The sequence below is a fragment of the Oryctolagus cuniculus genome, chromosome 7 (assembly GCF_964237555.1).
Source record: "Oryctolagus cuniculus chromosome 7, mOryCun1.1, whole genome shotgun sequence".
Taxonomy (NCBI): domain Eukaryota; kingdom Metazoa; phylum Chordata; class Mammalia; order Lagomorpha; family Leporidae; genus Oryctolagus; species Oryctolagus cuniculus.
Genome location: NC_091438.1, coordinates 36,140,497 through 36,165,361, shown reverse-complemented (window position 1 = coordinate 36,165,361; position 24,865 = coordinate 36,140,497). Strand labels below are relative to the sequence as shown.

General features: G+C 39.6%; 2 protein-coding genes across 7 annotated transcripts in view; one reads left to right on the top strand and one right to left on the bottom strand.

The window, feature by feature from the left end:
* Nucleotides 1-24,865, top strand: part of UAP1 (UDP-N-acetylglucosamine pyrophosphorylase 1) — a 41,314-nt gene that overhangs the window by 7,307 nt on the left and 9,142 nt on the right. For all 6 annotated transcript variants that reach the window (XM_002715959.5, XM_002715958.5, XM_008264157.4 and 3 more), the window contains exons 2-6: nucleotides 200-536; nucleotides 10,107-10,311; nucleotides 12,205-12,380; nucleotides 14,677-14,849; nucleotides 20,968-21,161. In XM_002715959.5, the coding sequence (XP_002716005.1) occupies nucleotides 257-536; nucleotides 10,107-10,311; nucleotides 12,205-12,380; nucleotides 14,677-14,849; nucleotides 20,968-21,161 (1,028 nt within the window). In that variant the 5' untranslated portion in view covers nucleotides 200-256. The remainder of the gene's footprint in view (nucleotides 1-199; nucleotides 537-10,106; nucleotides 10,312-12,204; nucleotides 12,381-14,676; nucleotides 14,850-20,967; nucleotides 21,162-24,865) is intronic.
* Nucleotides 21,623-23,159, bottom strand: LOC138850509 (centromere protein Q-like). The gene has a single exon (XM_070077439.1). The coding sequence runs from the start codon at nucleotides 23,108-23,110 to the stop codon at nucleotides 22,319-22,321; it is 792 nt and encodes a 263-aa protein (XP_069933540.1). The 5' UTR covers nucleotides 23,111-23,159; the 3' UTR covers nucleotides 21,623-22,318.

The window sequence follows — 24,865 nt, the reverse complement described above, 5'->3', positions numbered from 1 at the left end:
TGTTGTATAAACATCACAGAATAGACTGACACAAACTAAGATGGCCATGTCAATGGGGGAAATAATCTTATGGGACTGCCATTGTTTATGTGGTCTGTTATTGACCAAAGCATTGGTCATAACTTGTTTTTTTTAGGAAGAAAACCCTCAGGTTTGGAGGAAACTCTCTGACTTGCTATTAATTCCTTTTCTCTTTTAGGTTTACAAGTGCAGAAATTACATTGCTGTTTTCACAGAGCTTGGCCATTAGAGCATTATGAATGTTAATGACCTCAAACTCAGGTTGTCCAAAGCTGGGCAAGAACAGCTGCTGCAGTTCTGGGATGAGCTGGAAGAAGCCCAGCAGGTAGAACTTTATGCAGAGCTCCAGGCCATGAACTTTGAGGAACTGAACTTCTTTTTCCAAAAGGCCATTGAAGGATTTAACCAGTCCTCTCACCAAAAGAAAGTGGATGCACGCATGGAACCTGTCCCTCGAGAGGTGTTGGGCAGTGCTACGAGGGATCAGGATCAGCTGCAGGTCTGGGAAAGTGAAGGTACTTATCATGTGCATGTTTGTTCTAAAGCTGGTTCTGAGAGGTGCTAAATTACTGCAGTAGCTGAATCACATAGCTGGTGGCTTGACTCTCATATTGCTGTAAACCACATGACCAACCAAAAGTGACAAATTTTTTACAAAGACCTCTGCAATGTCTCCCATTGCTGGTCCCTGCATTCTCTTTTATTTCTCATGCTGGATTCAAGCCGCCTCTCTTTCAAGCCTTAATTTGCCTACAGTCTCTCCCTCCTCAGTTTCTACATTTCTGCTAGATTTTTTATTCCTGAAGCACAAATTAAGTGTTTAAGTAGAAGCTGGCTTGATCTGACCCTTTCCTGAGCTGGCCCTAGGCTTTCCAATCTTGTCTCTTGTACATACTTCTGACCGCTGCACATTATCAACCAAATAATTCACTGTACCTTGACCTTTATATGCTGCCTTTCCTGACTTTGCTCAGGTTTGTCCTTAACTTGGTATGACTTTGCATTTTTTCTACCTAACTGGGTCAGATTATAGTGTCAGATATTGGAACTGTGTAGTACAGTGGCTCTGCTACTTGGAGTGTGGAGAACACTCATTCTTTAAGGTTCACCACATAAACTGATCATGAACTTTTCTTCTGGGCCTCCAGTTAGAATTAGTTGTTCATGCTTTTATTCCAATCTATCTTTTTTTTTTTTTTTTTTTTTTTTTGACAGGCAGAGTGGACAGTGAGAGAGAGAGACAGAGAGAAAGGTCTTCCTTTGCCACTGGTTCACCCTCCAATGGCCGCCGCAGCTGGCGCGCTGCGGCTGGCGCACCACACTGATCCTGGTGCTTCTCCTGGTGTCCCATGGGGTGCAGGGCCCAAGCACTTGGGCCATCCTCCACTGCACTCCCTGGCCACAGCAGAGAGCTGGCCTGGAAGAGGAGCAACCGGGACAGAATTCGGCGCCCTGACCGGGACTAGAACCCGATGTGCCGGCGCCGCTAGGTGGAGGATTAGCTTATTGAGCCGCGGCGCCGGCCCCAATCTATCTTATATATCTTATATATATCTTATAAGAGTTGTATATGTCTGTCTTGCTCATAATCTTGTAAGCTGTTGAAGAACAGTCCGTGTGCGAGTTATCTGTATATGTGTGTCACTTGGAATAGAGTTTTGCATCTATAAGTTGGTCAGTAAGTATTTGTTGAATTTCTCCAGGGCTTTTTATCCTGAAACATTATAAAATCTGCTCCCTTAAGTAGTACTAATGTGTGAATGGCAAAATAGCTCAACTGTAGCCTTTAGGTGGAGTTGAGAGCTGTGGTTTTTATAATCTACTCCTAAGTAAAAGGTTGACTAAATATTATAGCCGAGGCCATTGAGTGTTTGTTCCTTGTCAAATCTGAACCTTACTTCCTCAGCTATAAAGGAGCAGATTGGACTAACAATTTTCTTTCATTTTTTTTTAAAGATTTATTTTATGTATTTGAAAGAGTTACAGAGAGGGGTAGAGAGAGAGAGAGAGAGAGAGAGAGATAGAGAGGTCTTCCACCTGCTGGTTCACTCTCCAAATGGCTGCAATGCCTGGAGACTGAGCCAGTCTGAAGCCAGGAGCCAGGATCTTCTTCCAGGTCTCTCAGATGGCTGCAAGGCCCCAGGACTTGGGGCCATCTTCCCCTGCTTTCCTAGGCAGATTAGCAGGGAACTGTGTGGGAAGTGGAGCAGCCAGGACCTTAACTGGTGCCCATATGGGATGCCGGTGCTTCAGGCTGGGGCTTTAACCTGCTGCACCACAGTGTTGGCTCCTTCTTTCATTTTTAAAAGAAATCACTTTGTTGCAAAAAATAGTATATAAATAACAGCAACTGCTGATAACCTCATGGTCTAAAGCCTGCATTTTTACTTGCTCATATTGCCACTTAGTTTTTGGTTGTATACACATTTACTTTAATAGATACGCAGTAATATTATAAGTATAGTTTTGTAGTCTATATTTGTACCATAGTGGTTTTTGTCTTCTATTCTTTGGTACCCCTGCCAAAGAATTATGACTGCCATTATTAGCTATCTGTATATCTTTTTATCTTTTTTTTTTTTTTTTTTTTTGAACAGGCAGAGTGGACAGTGAGAGAGAGAGACAGAGAGAAAGGTTTTCCTTTGCCGTTGGTTCACCCTCCAATGACCGCCATGGTCGGCGCACTGTGCTGATCCGATGGCAGGAGCCAGGTGCTTCTCCTGGTCTCCCATGCAGGTGCAGGGCCCAGGAACTTGGGCCATCCTCCACTGCACTCCTGGGCCATAGCAGAGAGCTGGCCTGGAAGAGGGGCAACGGGGACAGAATCCGGCGCCCCAACCGGGACTAGAACCCCGTGTGCCGGCTCCTCAGGCGGAGGATTAGCCTATTGAGCCGTGGCGCTGGCCCTGTATACCTCTTAGTAACTTTATTTAGACTTGTAATTGTACTGATTTTCAAACTGTTCTAAAGAGCCCTAGTGGTTTCACTGCTAGGAAGGCTGTCTTATATGTGGAGGTTGGAGGCAGGCACTTGGCATAGTGATTAAGATGCTGCTTGGAATGCGCTGATCCTTATCGGGGTGTGTGGGCTGGAGTCCTGGCTCTACTCCCATTCCAGCTTCCTGCTGATATGTGCTGGAGAGGCAGCAAGTGATGACTCAGTTGATTGGGTACCTGCCACTCAAGTGGGAGACCTGGATTACATTCCCAACTCTGGCTGCTGCAGGCATTTGAGAAGTGGACCAGTGGATGAGAACTCTCTTTTTATCTCTGCCCTTGGTAAATACATAATAAATCACATGGGAGGGCGTAGATATTAAGCATGTAGGTTTCTACCCTGTTTATCTTTCTACTAGATGAGCTACTGTTTCTGTTTCTACTTTTTTTTTTTTTTAACAGGCAGAGTGGACAGTGAGAGACAGAGAGAAAGGTCTTCCTTTGCCATTGGTTCACCCTCCAATGGCTGCCGTGGCTGGCGCGCTGCGGCCGGCCACCGCGCTGATCCGAAAGCAGGAGCCAGGTGCTTCTCCTGGTCTCCCATGCGGGTGCAGGGCCCAAGCACTTGGGCCATCCTCCACTGCACTCCCTGGCCACAGCAGAGAGCTGGCCTGGAAGAGGAGCAACCGAGACAGAATCCGGCACCCTGACCGGCACTAGAACCCGGTGTGCCGGTGCCGCAAGGTGGAGGATTAGCCTATTGAGCCGCAGCGCCGGCCTCTACTGTTTTTCTGTTTTATGTATTCGATTGTTACATGAGGTTTTATATAAAAGGGTTTGGAAGTAAAAAAAAAGAAAAACAGGTTGAAAATGATTGGATGCTCTTCAGAGAGGTGCCTTTCGTGTTTGAAATGCTTGCTAGTAGCTATATGAGCTTCGGGCCTTTGCTATTGAGATGTAAGAGAATGACTTCCAGAAGAATTTTCAAATAGAGTTTAGTGATACCGTGACTGCTATTATCTTTGGATTCATCAAACCTCCCCTCTCTCCTTCTTTGGGTTTCAAGAAGACTGCCACTCTGAAACAAAAGCCACATAGGGCTCTCTTTGCCTTCTAGTGTCTTGCCTGCACGTATTTCACGTTGGGATTTCATGAGATGAAGACTTAGTATTAATTATTATGGGAATTCATAGCTTTGACTTTGGGAATTTCAGTGGTCATAAGCAACAATGAAGACTTCTGCGTTTTGAATCTTCTTTGACCTTGTTGTTGGAATCTGGAACTAATCTACAGTTATGATATTTCATTTAAACTATAATCTGGAGCTATATGCCACGTGTAGTATAAGAAGGAGCAAAGCAAACTTCCTTTTGGCTTACTGTCAAAGAACAGCATTTATTTATGGTTTAAGTGGTAGGGTGGAGGAGACTTTATAACTGACATTACATCCTTTTTACTTAGCCAGTAACTGCCCTGTGTTTGCAAATTCACAACAAAACAAAGTTTCCTCAGTAAATTATCAAAGGGAAGAGATTCCCATTTTGAAGATTATGATGTTATTTTTCAGCTAGTAGGAAGATCCTGGTAATTATATCCAGGACAGTTGTTTTTTTTTTTTCTTTCAGGTTAGGAAAAATGAAAGCATTGTATAGTAATTTCAAAACATCTGGTAGTTATTGAGATGATAATGGACATTTTAACACTGAGGGTGGAATATTCTTTATTTCTGAAAGATGAATACAGAAGTGATCACTGTGCTTATTGTTGGAGAGAAAGCTTGCTTTAATTTATTTCTTGAAGTCTTTTTGGTTAGGTAGAGGAACAGCTGGAGGATTGTTCATGTACAGAGCTGCAATCTTGAAAGAGAAGTACCTGGGAACTTTACTGAGAAAGTCATTTTAATAAAGATATGTTTCCGTATTAAAAACCCCCATTCTTTTTAGAAATTTACTTATTTATTTGAAAGGCAGAGAGAAGGTGAGATACACACACACACCCACACACATATAAGCACACATTGGGGTTATGGTTTGTGTATAGTCTTGTTACCTGCTCAAGAATTTGTTGTTATGAAAGACTTCCAAGATACTAATATTTTGAGACAGAGTTTAGTGAACCCCCCCATGCCACCTTGTTCCTCAAATTTTTGCTACATTTTCTTCATTTTTCTTTTTCTTTACTGAAATATTTTAATCTAAGCCCTGAATACCATCATTTTGACCCTCATGTAGTTCTCTGTATATGTGGCATCTTCCTAATCACAGTGCCATTATTACACTAAGTGAAATTTACAGCAATCCTCTCATATATAAAACTGGTTAAATGGAAATTTTCCTGATTAGTCTGCTTTTTGGGCTTAACAATTTCGGGAAACAGTTGCAGCTGAAAGATATGATTAAAAATTCAAGTCTTACAATATCTCCTCTGAATAACTCTTGGATCGCTCTGCTTTATTTCCCCAAGTTGAAGCACCTATCTGTACCGCTTGTTTCCGAGTGCTGGCGTTTTAAATGAAAGCACTGGCAGTGCTCTGTTTCGAAAGCACCTATGCTGCATTCCTTGATTCTGGCTTCTGTCCAAGTTAGTGTGTGGGAGAAACTAGTCCAAGCAGGAAGTTATCCAGGAACCATTTGACCTCTGACAGGCCACTGTAAACTCTTTGCTTTGTTTGTTGTGAATGTTATCAGGAAAAGTGCTCAGACTCTCTTGGATCCAAAACACATGATTATTCAAGGAGAGAGATACACTGTACCCCTGCAATGTCTCAGTGTAGCTTGAAAAATATAAATCTTTTTAACCTCTAATATGATGCCTATTGAAGTCACTTCTGTAGGAAAGTTATTAACTCTTTGTTTTACAGTGGAGAGATGGAAAGGTTGATATAGTGATGCACTTTTAGCTTTCTTTTTTCTTCTGAAAAAGTAGCTTTAGGATAGGAGAATTTCCTAACTTTCTAATTGCCACATGGCTCAGTGTGTTTATAATCAGTTAACATTGTTTGTGTTGGTGCTCTGCTACCCATATGAAATTTATGTTATGACAAATGTAGTTTGAAGTAATGTATAATTTACAAAGTTTATTGAATCATATTGGCCCACTTAATTTCAAGCAGTATTTTATCTGTCAGTATAAGAAAGATACTGGTCTATGTGTTGCTTTTGATAAACATTGCAACTTGGTGCAGTGACACAGCTGAAGTGGATATCTGCTTTAACCAGTGTACACACAGTTTGATACTGTGAACAACAGCTGTAGCTGCATTTGTTTTTGAATTGCAACTGGCCTTTATACTCCAGACACTGCTTTCTTAACTCTTGTTTTTCTCTGTCCACTCTTTTTTTCTTTTTTCTGCCTATTCTTAAATGAGAGGCAGGAAGAAGCTTATGCAGAAACCTTTTTAAAATATATGGATTACATTATAATAGTTGTGGTTAGATGGAGATGAGATAGAAATGTTTAAATGGAAATGTACATGTAGCAGGGGTAATCTCATACCCCTCTTCAGAAATGGTGTCCAAGATAGGTCCACAGGGGGAAAGAAGAATCGAAGGAAGTATGACAAAAGGGATTTAGCAAACAAACACATGCCAGTACTTTTTTATTGGAATAAAGAATTGAGCCACAATGAGCTGCTGGTTAGCAAGCCTTTAAAACTGAAAAAAAAAAAAAAATGGAAAATTAGAATGAAGCAATAGTTTAGAGAACCAATCGAAGGAAAACTCTAAGTTTATTCAGGGATATTTTGGTAGCTGGTTGGAACCTACTGGAAGCACTGAATGGCACTGGGGGGCATCAGTGAGCAGGAGCTGAGACGTGGAGCTGGCTTCTGGGAACACTGGCTTTTACCTTCTTCAGGTAAGGTAGCTGAGGGAAATGATTTACCTTTGGACTGAGAGCAAAAGTAAGGATTCAGAAAGAATGGCTGGAGACATATTCATAATAAAACAACCTAAAATACATGTGCCATATGAAGAACATATATAGTACAAAAAGGACAAAGACTTGTGTTCAAAATAAGATTGTTGCAGGCAATCTGGAAGTGAATGTTGACTCTTCCTTATTCAGTAGCTTTTCTGTGTGAAAGGGTGGATAAGACAGAAAAAAAAAAAAACCACAAACCCTTGGGAATTCAGTGGAAAAGAGAAGAAAGGGCAGCAAAGAAATAGGAAGGAAGTTTATGCACCTAAAAATCATGGTGCTGTAATATGTCCGTTGAACGCTTGGGTGTGGTGAGAGGTGCTGGAGGCAGTGTAGTGAGTGTGACTAGACAGGCCCTGGAGTCAGAATGTAATCCTTGTTCCATTTACTACCTCTGTGACTTTGGGTAGGACTCTTAATTTCTCTGAACCTGTTATCTTTAGACTTGCCTCTTAGATTATAGTTACTATTTTGGGTTGTAATGTTACCCCTAATCTTATTTTCTTATTTTTAAACTCTGATAAGGTACGCTTATATTCTGTGGAGGTAATAACAATGACAATTCTGCTTCCAGGCAAGGAAGAAGGAGAGAAAATTAGAACTGAAGTAGTTAAGGCCAGTTTCATATCAAAGGTGAAAATCATAGAAGTAGACAATGTGCTTTTTTTTTTTTTTTTTTTTGGACAGGCAGAGTTAGACAGTGAGAGAGAGAGAGACAGAGAGAAAGTCTTCCTTCCGTTGGTTCACCCCCCAAATGACTGCTACGGCTGGCGCTGCGCGGATCCGAAGCCAGGAGCCAGGTGCTTCTCCTGGTCTCCCATGCGGGTGTAGGGCCCAAGGACTTGGGCCATCCTCCACTGCCTTCCTGGGCCACAGCAGAGAGCTGGACTGGAAGAGGAGCAACTGGGACAGAATCCGGTGCCCCAACCGGGACTAGAACCCGGAGTGCCGGTGCCGCAGGCGGAAGATTAGCCTAGTGAGCTGCGGCGCCGGCCGACAATGTGCTTTTAACTTTTTTAATTGAAAAAATAGTTGCTGGAATAGTTGTTGAATAATGTCCTTTCACTATATTTATTTACTGATGAAGAAAAATTAAAGAATTCAGACTGAGGGCAGTACTGATTTTATAAGGGGTTTATTTAATTTTTCTTTTTATTCATAATGAACTAGTATATTAGCATTAAGAAAACCCAATATATCAAAATCACATAAATCACAAAGTTTGTAAATTAGATAAAGATTTTAAAATAATAGTAACTGATGGTAGATACCACTGCCTCTTGAGTCTTATTTATAGTTATGGCCAGTGGCCAGGTTCCTTCACAAAGTTTCTGACAGTTTTAATGAAACTATGAAACTCAAGAAATAAGTACACACACTGTCAACCATTGCTTTTTTTTTTTTTTTTAAAGATTTATTTATTTGAAAGTCATAGTTACACAGAGAGAGGAGAAGCATAGAGAGAGAGAGAGAGGTCTTCCATCTGCTGGTTCACTCCCAAGATGGCCGCAATGGCCGGAGCTGTGCTGATCTAAAGTCAGGAGCCAGGAACCGGGAGCTTCTTCTGGGTCTCCCACGTGGGTGCAGGGTCCCAAGAACTTGGGCCATCTTCTGCTGCTTCTCCAGGCCATAGCAGAGAGCTGGATCGGAACTGGAACAGCCGGGACTCAAACTGGTGCCCATATGGGATGCAGGACGTTAACTCACTGCGCCACAGCGCGGGCCCCATCAAGCATTGCTTTAATGTCATCTGATGTTCTACATTTTTTCTAACTTGCCAGAGATTTCCATGCAGCCTCTTCTCACAAGCTGCTCTACCTCAGTGCTGAGCTGAGTCTCAGAAATGGAATCTGGCAAGATTTTGGTGTTTGTCTTTTTAATCCACATTGAAATTCTCTGTTTTAATCCACATTGAAATTCTCTGTTTTTCATTAACTATACAGTTTACTTTGTTTACATTTGTATCTTCAATCCATCTTGCATTTTTTGGTTCAGAGGATAACATTTTTATTCAAGCATTATGCTTAATAACTACTTAATAATGAATATTCAACTGGTGAAAGCTGACAGGTTCTAGACAGAAGAAATAAATCTGTAATAAAAAGACGCTTAGTCTCATTTCTTGCTGAGCTACTGTAGGCGGCCCAGTTTTTGAAAAGATACCTTAACAAATTTTATTAGAGTATAATTACATACAATAAAATGCATAACTTTGTTTTAACCATGGTATTCACCTATATAACTATTGCCTCAATCAAGATAAAGAACATTTTTGTGCTTTGTGGATAATCCCCCAAATTCATTCATTTGAGGTGGGTTTCAAATCAGGTACCCTAACTTTATAGCCTGGTTCTTAACCATTACACTATACTGATTTCCTAATTGAAAGTTTCTTTTTTTTTTTTTTTTTTTAAGATTATTTATTTGAAAGGCATAGTGACAGAGAGAGGAGAGAGAGAGAAAGAGAGAGATAGATCTTCCATCCACTGGTTTATTCCCCACATGGCTGCAAAGGCTGGTGCTGGCTAGGCCTAACACAGGAACCTGGAATACCATCTGAGTGGCAGGGGCCCAGGCAGTTGGGCCATCCTCAGCTGTATTTCCCAGGCACATTAACAGGGACCTGGATTGGAAGCAGAGCAGCTAGGACATGAACCAGTGCTCCAACATGGGATGCGGGTGTCATAGGCAGTGGCTTAATCTGCTGTTCCACAATGCTGACCCCAAAGGTTTCTTTTCTTTACATTTACATGGTAGTAATTTGCTTCATATATTTTCATGTTCATTGATTAATTATTTATTACTGATTGATATTTATAGGCTGGAAGTAATTTAATAGCATTGCCATTCATCCTGAAACTTGGTATTTTCTTTTATCCTTTTTTTGGACTTAACTTCAGCTAGTCAGTAGTCAAGTTCTTGCAAAACATTTAGAATATTTCTTGATCTTTGCCTCCTGAACTTATCAGAAAATGAAATATTATATTAACTCTTTAAAGTGTATCTTTCATTAATTGTTTCGTGTTTGGTTGTGTTACATAAATTTAACTGTTTTAGTAATAAACATGCTTCTGTTAAAGAAAGAGTATCATCCATGACTCTATATGGAGTCCTTTCTCTCTATACCTTATGCTGGTACGTTGGGTCTTTGTTGCTACCTGGGTATGTTTAATGTATGTATGTTTAAGTGTTATTGCAGATGTTTTATGATACAAATGTTTTCTTTTCTAGGACTTTCCCAGATTTCTCAGAACAAAGTGGCAGTCCTTCTTCTAGCTGGTGGGCAGGGGACAAGACTTGGAGTTGCATATCCCAAGGGCATGTATGATGTTGGTTTGCCATCCCACAAGACACTTTTTCAGATTCAAGCAGAGCGTATCCTGAAGCTCCAACAGTTAGCTGAAAAACGTTATGGCAACAAATGCATCATTCCATGGTAAGATAGGTCACATTATGGGAGTGTGTCTGAACGTATGTTATTCTATAATATTCAGAATATATAAGCAGACATATTTCTTGGTACTACTAATTTTTCAAGAGAGGTATAATTATATATGAAGATACTTTAAAAAGCTCTTAGAAAAGTGGGATTAAAAGATAAATTTATTTTGGTACCATGTTTTCTGAATACAAGTTTGTTTTTTCATAATGGACATTTTTCTGTGAATGTTTTGGAGACTTCCCATATATGAGTTCAGATTTTTTTCTTGACTTCAGATAACTTAGGTTTTAATTCCAGTTTCTAAAACGTTTGAAATACTCTCATACATTAAAAGTAATATATGGGGGCCAGCATGGTGGTGGAGCTGTTTAGCCGCTGCTTGCAACACTGGCATCCCGTATGGGAGTGCTGGTTCAAGTCCCAGGTTATCGGAGCTCTCCACACTCTCCCCTCTTCCATGCACTCTTCGCATAAGAGCTGCATTGATTTCTCTGCTAAGATCCAAACTTGTGTTCTCTGTCTGCGTTAGTGTGCCGTATTTTCAGGGCCTACTACTTGCTCAGTATTTGCCTCCTAAGTTTGAATTGTGCTCTGCCTTTTAGAAGTGTTTTACTTTAAGTCTTTAATATCTTCCCCAGAGCAGTTTTGGAAGTTCGTACATTTTTTGGGGGAAAACTAATTGTGTGTTTGGTTATTTCAGTCCCATGTGGCCAACAAAAGTTCTGGTGGTTTCTCTGTCCCCCAGTGGCAGCCTCTGGTCCGAGCTCACTCAGCCACTAAACTGAACCCACAAATCAGCAAATACCCTCAGGACAAGGCAGCTGCCTGTCCTTAATTTCCCTTTGAGTTTTCCTCTCTGGATTTTTAATTGCAATCCATGTAGCTTCTGCAACTCTGCAGCCTTTAAAACTATGCTTTTTGTAATTTTCCCAGCTTTTCTAGCTCTTCTCAGCATCAGTACTAGCCTGCTGCTGTGAGCTATTTTTTTCATCTTGATTCCTGTGGGATTTTTGAGCAACATCTGTGTTCTAAGCAGCCAACATTCTGCTTACACAGCTTTGGCCTCCTACTATCGTGTTGGAATGTCTTCTTTCATCTCTATATAACTCGGAATTTCTATTCTTTTTGTATGTGGGGCAGTTTAGCTGGCTGTTTTCTAATCTTCTAAATCATGCCTATACCTTTTGTACTCAATGTTCTAAACAACCAGGATAATTTATTAGACAAATTACGACTGTGGTGGGCAGTTATACCCTTTTCTTCAATCACTTATTCATTCAACAAATATTAATTGCCTATTTCTAGGTGCTGGGGCCAAATTAGTAACCAAAGCAGACAAAAACCCAACCCCTACCTATGTGTACTACTACAGTCACTAACTGTGGTTATAGTTTGCTTCTTTTTCCCTCCTTTGCCACACAAGCATGAGTTGGAGTTTTGTAACAACAAAGAGTATAATTATATATACTCTTACGATTCTAAATGGAGGGTGAGCAGAGCCCAGCTACTATTTCGAATTTTGATGAAAAGAGCCACGAGAGATCATTGCAATCCCTTTTTTCTTCCTATTTATTTAAAATGGGAGTGTTAATTTTATAAAGTACTTTCACTGAGTTCTAAGTAAATAAGCCAGATATGGGTTTTCTGTTGTTGGAGCTATGTTGAATGTTGTTAGATTTATTTTATATGCAAGGATTGATGAAATTGTGGGAAGAAGTTCTTGTTGCACAGCAGCTAATCAATGTGTCATATCCAGGAAAAAGAAGAAGGAAGTAAAAATAAGAAGCAAGTGCCCTTAACGATTTTCTTCACTTTGGAAAACAGAACTATATCTTGCCCTAATTCGTGCAGCACTCTTGCTTAAGAGATCTACTTTTCTCTTGTAAGGTATATAATGACCAGTGGCAGAACAATGGAATCTACAAAAGAGTTCTTCACAAAACATAAGTACTTCGGTTTAAAAAAAGAGAATGTAATCTTTTTCCAGCAGGGAATGCTACCTGCTATGAGTTTTGATGGGAAAGTTATTTTAGAAGAGAAGAATAAAGTTTCTATGGCTCCAGGTTTGTAATAATCCTTGTTTAATGGTGACTAGAAATGGCTGTAACATAAATCATTAAATGTTGATTTCCTTCTTAATATGGTGATTTTCATATTAAGAATTAGTATATATTAATACATTAATGTATAAAGAGGTATATTTGCAATTTAGCAATGCTTTTTAAAAATATTTTCATCTGTTTGAAAGGTGAAGTCATACACACACACACACACACACACACACACACACAGAGTTAGATCTTCCATCTACTGTTTCATTCCCTAGATGCCTGCAACAGCCACATATAGGCCAGGCTGAAGCTAGGGGCTGGGAACTCCATCTGGGTCTCCCAGCTGGATGGCAGGACCCCAGCACTTGAGTCGTTATCTGCTGCCTCCAGCATGTATTAGCAGGAATCTGGATCAGAAGCAGCGTAGCTGGGACTTGACCTGGCACTCTGAAATGGGATGGGGTATCCCAGGCGGAAGCTTAACCTTCTGCACCACAATGACACTACCTTACTGTTCACCCCAAGCAATGATTTAAAAAGATGAAAATGCCCATTGGTTGACTGGATAACATTTTATACTTTCTGTGGATACTTAATACCTTTTTGTTCTCCAGAGTACTTTGAGCAGCATTTAGTATATTCATTCTCCTTAATCAGTATTTTGTTTATAGAGAAATATATACAAATCTTGGCTGTATTATTTATTGTAGTGAAAAACTGGAAACTATATGTTTAATAAATGAAATGCTAAATTATTTATAAAAGCATTAGTTGTTACATGTTATTAAAATAATTATTTGGGAACATTAAATAACCAGGAGAAATAATTTCAATATGTTAAGAGAATGTAAACACAAAAATTGCATACACAGGATGATTAGAGCCACTGTTCTGCCCAATTCCATGCAGGTTGTAATTTATTGGAGACACAGAACTAGAATTAGTGTACTATCCATGTGGTCAAAAAAGGTGATACCAAATGTGATATATTTTTCCCCAAAGAAACCTTTTATTTAATGAGTACAAACTTCGTAAGTACAACTTTCAGAATATAGAGATTCTTCCCACCATACTTGTCCTCTCACCACCACACCCACTCTACCTCCTCCTCCCTCTCCTATTCCCAGTCCCAGTCCCATTCGCCATTAGGATTTATTTTCAATTAACTTTATACACAGAAGACCAACTCTATAATAAATAAAGATTTCAACAATTTGCACACATATAAACAAATATAAAAACTGTTTGAGAACAAATTTTACAGTTAATTCTCATAGTACAAACATTGAGGATAGAGGTCCTACATGGGGAGTAAGTGTACAGTGAGTCCTGTTGTTAATTTAACAATTAACACTCTTATGTATGACGTCAGTGATCACCTGAGGCTCTTGACATGAGCTTCCAAGGCTATGGAAGTCTTTTGAGTCCATAGTCTCCATCAATATTTAGACGAGACCATAAGCAAAATGGAAATTCTCTCCTCCCTTCAGATAAAAGGACATCTTTCTTTAGCAAATATGATTTTAACTGAAAAATAAATCTGTCTATGTGTCTGTATTTAGAAGAAAGGCTGAGGAGAAATAAATAGCAATATTCATGATGGAGCTGTTTAGAGAATAGATTTTTATTTCACCTTGATTTCTTTAATTTTTCTTTGAACTCTTTAATTAGTGGGAGAATTTACTGTTCTTAGCTGTATTTTGTGAAACATTTTTGTTTAATTTTTCATCATCATTTAAGGTGTCACAAAGGTTGTTGATGGAAGAAACACATTAAAGCAGCATTGAAAATAGATGAGGAGAGAAGTTTTTGCTTATATTTAGCCTAAATCACCATAGGTCTTCATATAAACCTGGTTCCTTAAAAATTATTTGTTTTAAAATCCTCATGGATTTTTATTTTTGAGATGGGTAAAATTATTTTGAAGTGGTTGTAAATAAAGAACTAAGTTGAATCATGCCTGTGTTACTAAACTTGAAACATTTTGAAATAACTGTTACCTGATAAAGCATAAAGGATTTTATGTTTTACAATGACATCCAAAAGGTATGAGTTAAAAAAAATATCATCTTTAGTGTTGCCTGTCTTACGTTAGTAATTGTATTTGGCTATATAACCTTCAAAGTCAAGTATATTCTTTTGACACCTGAATCTTTTCTAATGGATATTCAGGAATTTTTGTTGTTGTTATTCTGTAAAAAGAAACTTTTTCAGAGATCTTCACCTTAGTTTGGAAACATTAAACAATCTTTGGGTCACTACTGTAATGGGTTTTGGTGTGCTACTGATGGGCTGTTTGATTTTCCAGATGGGAATGGTGGTCTTTATCGGGCTCTTGCAGCCCAGAATATTGTAGAAGACATGGAGCAAAGAGGCATTTGGAGCATCCATGTCTATTGTGTTGACAACATACTAGTAAAAGTGGCTGACCCACGGTTCATTGGGTTTTGCATTCAGAAAGGAGCAGACTGTGGAGCAAAGGTAATGTCTTTCTCTGTTGTAGTGAGGCCTTAAAAGGTCTTTCTCTGTTAATGTGTATGTGCCAGCAGTAAATTAGATTTATTAAGATGATTTGAGTATTTTAGGGCCATTCATCTCTAAAGTAACTAAATTATCCCACATCCACTTTTTTTCTTAGGTTGGCAACACTTAATTTTTTTTTTTGAAGATTTTATTTATTTGAGAGGTAGAGTTACAGACAGTGAGAAGGAGAGACAGAGAGAAAGGTCTTCCATCCAATGGTTCACTCTCCAAATGGCCGGAGCTAAGCTGATTTGAAGCCAGAGTCAGGAGCTTCTTCCGGGTCTCCGACATGGGTGCAGGGGCCCAAGCCCTGCTTTCCCAGGCCACAGCAGAGAGCTGGATCAGAAGAGGAGCAGCCAGGACTAGAATCAGTGCCCATATGGGATGCCGGTGCCGCAGGTGGAGGATTGACCCACTGCGCCACAGTGCCGGCCCCATGCCGCACTTCATTCTAGAAATAATGTATGCTTTTTAATCACAAGGAAGCATTTATAATACATGAGGGTGATTTGTAAGTTCCTGGTAAAGTGCTTGATTATCAGCAGGCCTGGGATGAATTCATTAGTATCAAATTGTGTTCACTGAAATTAACCCATTTTTTTTCCTATAACAAAGTTACTAAGAGAAATATGGTAGAAATAGAATATTTGGACCTCAGTGAGGCCTCTGGCAAACTAACTAATGATGTCCTTGTGGATGATAATATACAGGCTGGCAATAAGGACAATTAAGAAAATTAATAATTTCTGGAATGACCAAAGACGTATGGGTATTAAGTTGGATGGAGGTTTTCAAGACTCTACCCTTGGCATTGTTCTTTTGAACAGTTCTTCCTTTGCATAGGTGACAGTTTTAGGAGGCATGCCTTTTTGGGAGCAAACAAAATATATAGCGTAGCTAAGAATAAAGTAGGAAACATGCAAGAACTTAAAAGTATTTTGTAATACTTAAAAATATTGATATAAATATTACTTTCCTAGAAGTCTGTAAAAGTATCCATTTGTATCAAATGGAGTATATTAATCCCAGTCAAAATCGCAAAGAGACTGTTTTGCAGAGTTTTGACAAAAATGTAACGTTTAGAATAAACATGGATGTCCAGGAAAATATTAAAAAAGGAAGATGATAAAGGATGATGATGAAAAATGGGGTTGGAGATGATTAGATATTAAAATGAATTGTAAGTAAAATGTGACAGGAGTGTGGTACTGGAACCAGAATAGAATGACAGATTAGTGGAAATATAATAGAACAGTCAGAAACAAATCCTTGCATAGTAAGAATGTACCATATAGGGGCCGGCACAGTGCCATAATGTGTAAAGCCACCGCCTGCAGTGCTGGCATCCCATATGGGTGCTGGTTCAATAACTGGCTGTTCCACTTCTGATCCAACTCTCTGCTAATGACCTGGGAAAGCAGTAGAAGATAGTCCAAGTGTTTGGGCCCCTGCACCCACGTGGGAGACCGGGAAGAACTCATGGCTCCTGGCTTTGGATCAGGCCAGCAGTAGTTGCAGCCATTTGGGAAGTAAATCAGCAAATGGAAGATCTCTCTGTGCCTCTGCCTCTCTGGAACTCTTTCAAATGAATAAATAAATCTTTAAGAAAAAAAGATGTACTGTTATGAAAATATGGCATTTGAAATAGAGGAAAAAATAAGTGATGGAAGAGACTAGAAATGAAGAATGACCCTCTCCCACAAAGCTCATGTCAAAATCAATTTTTAATGGATCACAAAATAAATAAAAAACGAAGCCATGAGAATGTTATAAGATTTTGAATAATTGTACATACATGTGTTTTTAAAATTTTGTTTGAGAGACAGAGATAGAATTTTCATTCTCTGATCCAGTCCTCAAATGCCCACAAGAGTTGTTGGTGACAGCCTCCAGGACCTGGGAACTCAATCCAGGTCTCCCATGTGGGTGGCGAGAACTCAACTGCTTAACCCATCACTGCTGCCTCCCAGGATCCACACTGGTAGGGATCTGGAGTCTGGAGCCAGGAGTTGAGCCCAGGTAATCTTAGGTGGAACAGAGTATCCTAACGAGTATCTTAACTGCGAGGTCCAATACTCACCCTTTAATTTTATAATTTTGATGCAAAAGGAAGACCTGTTGTGCCAGAAGTAGAAAATATGTAGGCTTTTGATAAAAACAATTAGACTTCATATAAATTTGAAATACTTTGATTTTAAAAGAAGATCTGCCTTAAGTGACATTATGGTCTTGGTTGAAGATGTCACTTCTCTCAAAATTAATCTATAAGTGTAATGCAAAGTTAGGTCCAGAAGCTGAAATCTTAAGTGTATCAATGTAAGTTTTGAGAGATTGATTTGATAGACCTAAGAAAATTTCTCCTGATTCTGAAAATAAGAGTTCTGTTTATTTAAGATCTTTATTCCAGTACTCTTCGAGTAACTGTAATCTATTTTAAATAGCTCCTACATTATATTAAAAAAAGTGTATTGATTGGGTTGTAAGGAGGTACTAAGTTTTGAAAAAGCAAAAAAGTGCATTTCTAACTTTGTTCCTCTTGGTGTCACTCTTCTAAAATAGGACTTTGAGTTTTACTGCTATAAACTGCAGAAACAGCTTTAAGTCTATGATCCTAGAAGGGACCTCCAAGATCCCAGAAATTAGCACCCTGGGTTCCAATAGTTTGTAAGTCCCAGGCTCAAGGTGTGTCACTCATCCTGAGATGGGCCCCCTGGCATAGATCCTGACTCAGTCTAACTTGTCAGTCTGACTTGTACACTCACTGGTTAGTCCCATGTCTGGTGTACCAGTTGTGGTGTTGTAATAGCCACCCAGTGAAAGAATAAATACGTACTCAGATGGAACCAAAGTATGACTGGATTGGCATATTTCAAAAAGTTTTAGAAATCTTAGATTTCTGCCCTCCCCCTTTTAAAAATAAAATCAAGATATTAAAATATATATCTAAAAACATTCCCAAGTCCTTGGGCCTCTGCACCCACATGGGAGACCTGGAAGAAGCTCCTGGCTCCTGGCTCCGGATCAGTGCAGCTCCGGCGCAGCCATTTTGGGAGTGAACAAGTGGATAGAAGACTCTCTCTCTCTCTCTGTAACTCTACCTTTCAAATAAATAAATAAATCTCAAAAAAGAAAATAAATAACAAAAAAACCCCACATTAATTAAGGAATGAACCATAGTGTAGTAGTAGCAGCATTTTTTTTTTTTTTTTTTAAGATTTATTGATTTGAAAGTCAGAGTTCCAGTGAGCAAGGGAGACAGAGAGAGATCTTCCACCTGCTGATTCACTCCCCAGAATGGCCACAACCAGTACTGGGCCAGGCCGAAGCCAGGAGACAGGACCTTCATCCAGGTCTCCCACGTAGGTGCAGGGGTCCAGGCACTTGGGCCATCTTCTGCTGCTTTCCCAGACATATTAGCAGGGAGCTGGATCGGAACTGGAACAGCTGGGACTCAGGTGCCCATATGGGATGCTGGTGTGATAGAGAGCAGCTTAACCTGCTGCACCATAGCGCAGGCCCCACGCAGTAGCGTTCTTTGCAGTACTCCTGTAACAAACCCTTATCTGGATGCATTAAGTATTTTTTTATGGAGTAGGGACCTTGAGAAAGTTGAAGAGGGGCCGGCGCTGTGGCATGGTGGGTAAAGCCACTGCCTGCAGTGCCAGCATCCTATATGGGTGCCGGTTCAAGTCCCGGCTGCTCCACTTCTGATCCAGCTCTCTGCTATGGCCTGGGAAAGCAATAGAAGACGGCCCAAGTCCTTGGGCCCCTGCACCCACATGGGAGACCCAGAAGAAGCTCCTGATTCCTGTCTTCGGCGCAACTCTGGCCATTGCGGCCATCTGGGGAGTGAACCAGCGGAAGGAAGACTCTCTCTCTCTCTCTCTCTCTCTCCCTCTGCCTGTCTGTAACTCTGCCTTTCAAATAAAATAAATGAAACAAACAAAAAAATGAGTTGAAGAGCCGGGTAATTTGCAAGAGTACATAGCTTAGAGGGTAGGAGCCATTGTTAATTGAAGATCATTTTGTAAAGAAGGTATAATAACTTTGAAAGAAAGGTATATTTTGGACTTGCTGTCTAGATTTAACTTATGGAATATTCAGAAAATTTCTTAATTTTATACTATATATCTTTTTCTATATGATATAAAGTAGCTTTAAATTTTACACAGTTTGTGAATGCTTTCTTCTGTAATTTTGACTTTTATAATATTTGGAGGTTAACACTGTCATGGAAGTAGACCTTTGACTGGCATGTTAACACTTGGGAACTATAAAATGTGAATTTAGTTAGTTTTACTTTTCATGGCTGGTTGTGAGTAGGGGCATATAGAGGTGCTTGCAAAGTAAACCTTCTGTGCCTTAAAAATGCAAATTAGAGGAACACATTCCAAAATTCCCTGCATAGTCAGATACCCACCCTAGATTATGTGGAGAGGTGGTGATGGCTGGATAGACAAGAATTGCAAATAAGCTTATGATTGGTTTAAATCATTTTGCTGTATAATGGTTCCCTCTAGTTTAATCCATTTCCTTGGTAGAAAGTTTCTTTTCATTGAATACTGTGCTCCTTTCAGGGTGGCAAACAGTGAAACTACACAGCAGTTTATGTATCCAGTAGCCCTGTCTCACTGAACTAGACTCGATGCCTGTGACTCTAATTGCTGTGTAAATGAAGTTCTCAGTAGTGGCTCTGGTTGTCTGGAAGGGACTGCTGGCTGTGTTTATTTTAAGAATTCAGTTGCTGAACAAGTTTTAACTTTATTGGTAAAATTTCATGTATACTTTGGAAAGACTTGATATTGGGGACAGATTTTGATAAACACACTGAAGCATTCTGGATTGTTGTTTAGGCAAGACAGACAAACCAATATCTTCAAATATTTGTATTGGCTGAGTCTAGTCTAGGTGGATATTCATCTCATCTGAACCTGGATTTTCTGGTAGTGCATTGCATACAGTTCTTTAATAGTTTTCTTCTTAATAGTCAGTCTAATAGAGTTTTTTAAATTACATACTCTTTTTCTTTTTAATTTCTTTCAACTCCCCCACCAGCCCAGAGCCATCGATAAATCATCAAAACACTAGTTCTCAAACTTTTTGAGGCATAGAATCTTTTATTTAAAAAAAAAATTAGTGTGCAAGTTAGATAAATATGAGCAAGTCTCTCTGATGTTGGAGTAGGAGCCCAGTGACCTGCCTTAACTCCTTTATTTTTAGCAAGGTTCCTGAAAAATCAGGAAAGTGTGTATTTATGAATGAAAATTCAAGAAATCAAATTTTCTTTAAAAAAAAAAGATTTATTTATTTGTTATTTGAAAGGCAGAGTTACATAGAAGCAGAGACAGAGGAGAGAGAGAGAGAGAGAGAGAGAGAGAGAGAGAGAGATTGGACTTCCATCCGATGGTTCACTCCCTAAATGGCCGCAGTGGTCAGAGCTGGGCCAATCTGAATCCAGGAACCAGGAGCTTCTTCTGGGTCTCCCACGTGGATGCAGGGGCCCAAGGAGCTGGGCCATCTTCAGCTGCTTTCCCAGGCCACAGCAGAGAGCTGGATCAGAAGCGGAGCAGCCGGGACTCGAACCAGTGCCCATATGGGATGTCAGCACTGCAGGTGTTGGCTTTGTCTGCTACAGTACAGCGCTGGCCTTGAAAACCTGTTTTCAAATGAAGTCTTGATTTGGGCAGTGTAAAATAAGACAGCTTTTGTCTTATGAATCCCAGAGAAATTTTATTTCATTTATTCTCAAAAAGGTGAATATAGTTAAGGATAAATAACAAAATATTTGGAGAATGTGGACTTCACTTAGTTCTAATAGAATGTGATTCCTGTGGGCTACATGTGTATGATGGAATTCCTATCCTACAGTTTGGTTAGGTGATCAGTAGGGAGGGAAGTATTCTGTCTAAGAATATGAAGATGGATAATTGGTTGTCTAAAGTTAAAAACTGCTTTGTCCTTAATACCTTGAAGACATTGTAAGCAAAATCATAAATGTGGCATTTGACAGTGCTGCAAAGAAGCATTTAGTTAAATTTCTTCCTCTACTTTTATCTTTTTTTTTTTTCGGTGGCAGGTTGTAGAGAAAACAAACCCTACAGAACCTGTTGGAGTGGTTTGCCGAGTGGATGGAGTATACCAGGTCGTGGAATATAGTGAGATCTCCCTAGCAACAGCTCAGAAACGAAGCTCAGATGGACGACTGATGTTCAATGCGGGGAACATTGCCAACCATTTCTTCACTGTACCGTTTCTGAAAGATGTTGTCAAGTATGGCTAAGATGGGGGCCTTATGAAGTTGTTTTCACTGTTAATCAGAAACTAGGCCACTTGCAACTTAGATAGACACTCTATAAGTCCTTCACTCACAGAATTCATTGTCTTTTCTAAGGACCATTTTTCTTTTTTTTTTTTTTTTTGTATTTATGTGTATAACTTTATTATCATAATGACAGACAAGGGTTTTTGTTTTAAGTGGATAAATGTGCATAGATTCTTTTTTAATAATTTTCTTAAGTGAAAACATGCATTGAAAGCAGCAGAAAACAAACATCCAATATCTATTCACTAACCAACCAAAAAAGTAAATAAAATGTTGATGCTACCTTTGAAGTTAAAAATACCCAACAAACCTTAACTCTGCATAAAGACTAAGGAATTAGGAAACATAGTGCAGGCATTTGAGGGTTTCTCATGTTCCAGTTGACCAGAAAGAAACTGCAGCTATAGAATGAGTGATAGCAAATACTTATGGTTTATTCATTAGGTACCACATAAACACTTTACATATATTAAATTATATTATCCTAAGTTCTCTGTGGTAACCAATAAATGAATTCCAAACAAAAAGATCATAACTATTTTTAGTTTACAGTTTTAGGCAAATAATTAAAGATATAGCAATATAAATACTGACTTATTAGATTAGCAATTGATGAAAAAAGTTCAGGACTATATTAGATATTAATGATAGAACTACAGAGACTAATTTTATTTTTTAATTTATTTTTAAAATGTTATTTAATTAAGATGAAGATAGATGGATGGATTGATTGACTTACTTCCCAAATGTCCACAACAGTCAGGGATGGGTTCGGGCCAAACTCTGGGGTCAGGAACACAATCTAGGTCTCCCATGTGGGCTGCAGGGACTCAGTTACTTGAGCCATCATGAATGATTCCCAAAATCTGCACATGAAAAACTAGAGATAGAACTCCAGGAAGCTGTAGCTAGAAGGTAGCTGAACGTAGGCACTACAATGTGGGGCACAATGGTCTTAACCACCAAGTCAAACACTTGCTTCCAGAAGTTAATTTTAAAGTGCATATTAGGAAATAACAAGCTTCAGTGCTTATAATATCAGTATATGTTAACAACTACAAATTCAAAAGTAAAAATTTAATATGGAACAATATAAAAAAATTCTTCAAGAGGCATCTAGTTTCTTATAGGCTTCTTCGATGAAGATTAACATGTTTTTCACCTCGGATGAAGTATGAAGAACATCTAAGTCCTTTAGGAGAGCATCCTGGTTTGGAATTAGTGTCAAAATTTCTTTCTGAAGTGTGGGTGCTTTCAGACTGTTCTGAGAAAGCTGTGGAAGAGAGAGTACCCCGCTACTACTCATTTGAAGCATCTTCTGCTCCTCCTCTTCCACCTCACTTGCCAGAATCCGTATTTTGTTCTTTAGGCTCTGAATTTTCCCAGTCATCAACTCTGTGGTCTCCACTAGTTTATCTATTTCTTCCTGTAGTAATGTCAGACCATCTTCATTAACTCTTTCTTGTGCTCTTTCCATATTCAGTAGACTTGACACATTAGTTAAATCTTTTAGCTTTTTGGAAGGGGCTTTGAGAGTTTCATACAGTTGTAGCAACCTTTTCTTCAGACAGTTGAGATGATATTGAATTTGTTCTTTGTCTTTAATACTATTACTCAAAATTGTTATTATTACTGATTCCATCATAGTTTGCAAATGCTCTCTGGTACTCCTTGAAAGAGGCTGCCAAGTTTTTCTCTTGGTGGAACTTATCTTTACCCGTTTTAGATTTGTTTGCCCTTCAGAAGACAGACGTTTTGTATGATTTTTATTTCTTTTTACTGTTTTTCTAACCTCTTTCTCTGGCAACTTTACTTCTTCATCATCAATTTTTCTTTTTGGATTTCTTTTTAACTGCTGAGACTTCTTGGAAACATTTGTTTTACCAGGCATCTTCATCTAAATAGTGCAATTATAACAGTTCTTCAAAAATCACAGACTGATGCTTCTTCAAAGGACCATTTTTCTTTTCTTTTGAAAAATATTTATTTATTTATTTATTTTAATTATTATTATTATTATTTTTTTTTTTGACAGGCAGAGTGGACAGTGAGAGAGAGAGACAGAGAGAAAGGTCTTCCTTTGCCGTTGGTTCACCCTCCAATGGCCGCCGCGGCCGGCGCGCTGCGACCGGCGCACCGCGCTGATCCGATGGCAGGAGCCAGGAGCCGGGAGCCAGGTGCTTTTCCTGGTCTCCCATGGGGTGCAGGGCCCAAGCGCCTGGGCCATCCTCCACTGCACTCCCTAGCCACAGCAGAGAGCTGGTCTGGAAGAGGGGCAACCGGGACAGAATCCGGCGCCCCAACCGGGACTAGAACCCGGTGTGCCGGCGCCGCTAGGCAGAGGATTAGCCTAGTGAGCCGTGGCGCCGGCCTAAAATATTCATTTATTTATTTGAAAACCTAGAGGCAGAGATGGGCAGAGAGAGAGAGAGAGAGAGAGAGAGAGAGATCTTCTGTTCACTAGTTCACTCCTCAAAATTCTGGCAATAGCTGGGGCTGAGTTGGCCTAAGCCAAAGAAAGAGCCCAGGGCTCAATTTGGGTCTTCCTCAAGTTGGCAGACACTCGTGCATTTGGGCTGTCACCTGCTGTCTCCCAGGGTGTGCATTATCAGGAAGCTGGCATTGGAAGCATAGCTAGGTCTCAAACCCAGACATTCTGACAGGGGATGCAGTGTCCAAGTGGTGTCTTAACCGCTGTGCCAAGTTCTCACCCCAGGATCACTTTTCAGATGGAATTTTATCTCCTGTTGTGATTGCTTTTAGTGAGATCATAGAGTTGGAATTAGTAGGTGCCATTCCCCAGTGCATTAACAAGAATCCAAAGCATTTCTCCCTTTTCTTCTCACCCTCCATCCCCCTAGCTGCATGCTAGGTTCTGTTGAAGCAAAGAGTAAGAAAAAACTCTAGTATAATTGGGAGCTTTTTAAAAATATAGATGGGAGTGAGCATTAGGAGTAGCAGTTTAACACCACCTAGAATGCCCATATCAGACATCAAAGTGCCTGGGTTCATTTATCACCCCTATATCTGATCCAGCTTCCTTTTAAAGCATATCCTTCCTTGAAGACAGCAGGTGATGGGTCAGCTACCTGGGTCCCTGCCACCAACTGAATCAGAATTTCTGCAGGTAGACTCAGGGCATCTATATTTTTATAATACTGCCTAAGCAATTTTAATTCAGTTGGTTCCCAACTAGCATTTAGGATGCAGTATGTTAAAAAGTAAAGAAAAAACTCAGAGACTTACATGAAAAAATCAGCCACAAAGGATAAAATGAAAGCTGTTTTATTTCACATTCTCACTATCTGATTCAGTTGACAGCTTTAGACATTCAAGATGACTACCTTTTTAAATGTTGATAAGCTTTATTTAGAATATCAATTCCAGTTCTAAGATGTTTTCCATTCTATTTTGGTGTTTGTACTTGTATTCTTTACATTGGTAGTAATTTTTTGTTTTTTAAGGATTTTTATTTATTTATTTGAGAGGTGGACTTACAGAGAGAGGGAGACAGAGAGAAAGGTCTTCTATCTACTGGTTCACTCCCTAAATGGCTGCAACAGCTGGAGCTGAGCCAGAAGCCAGGAGCCTCCTCCTGGTCTCCCACATGAGTGTAGGGGCCCAAGCCCTTGGGCCACCTCTCACTGTCTTC

Coding starts and splice junctions, on each gene's coding strand:
- LOC138850509 (XM_070077439.1), bottom strand. CDS start 23,110: ATGAAGATGCCTGGTAAAACAAATGTTTCCAAGAAGTCTCAGCAGTTA.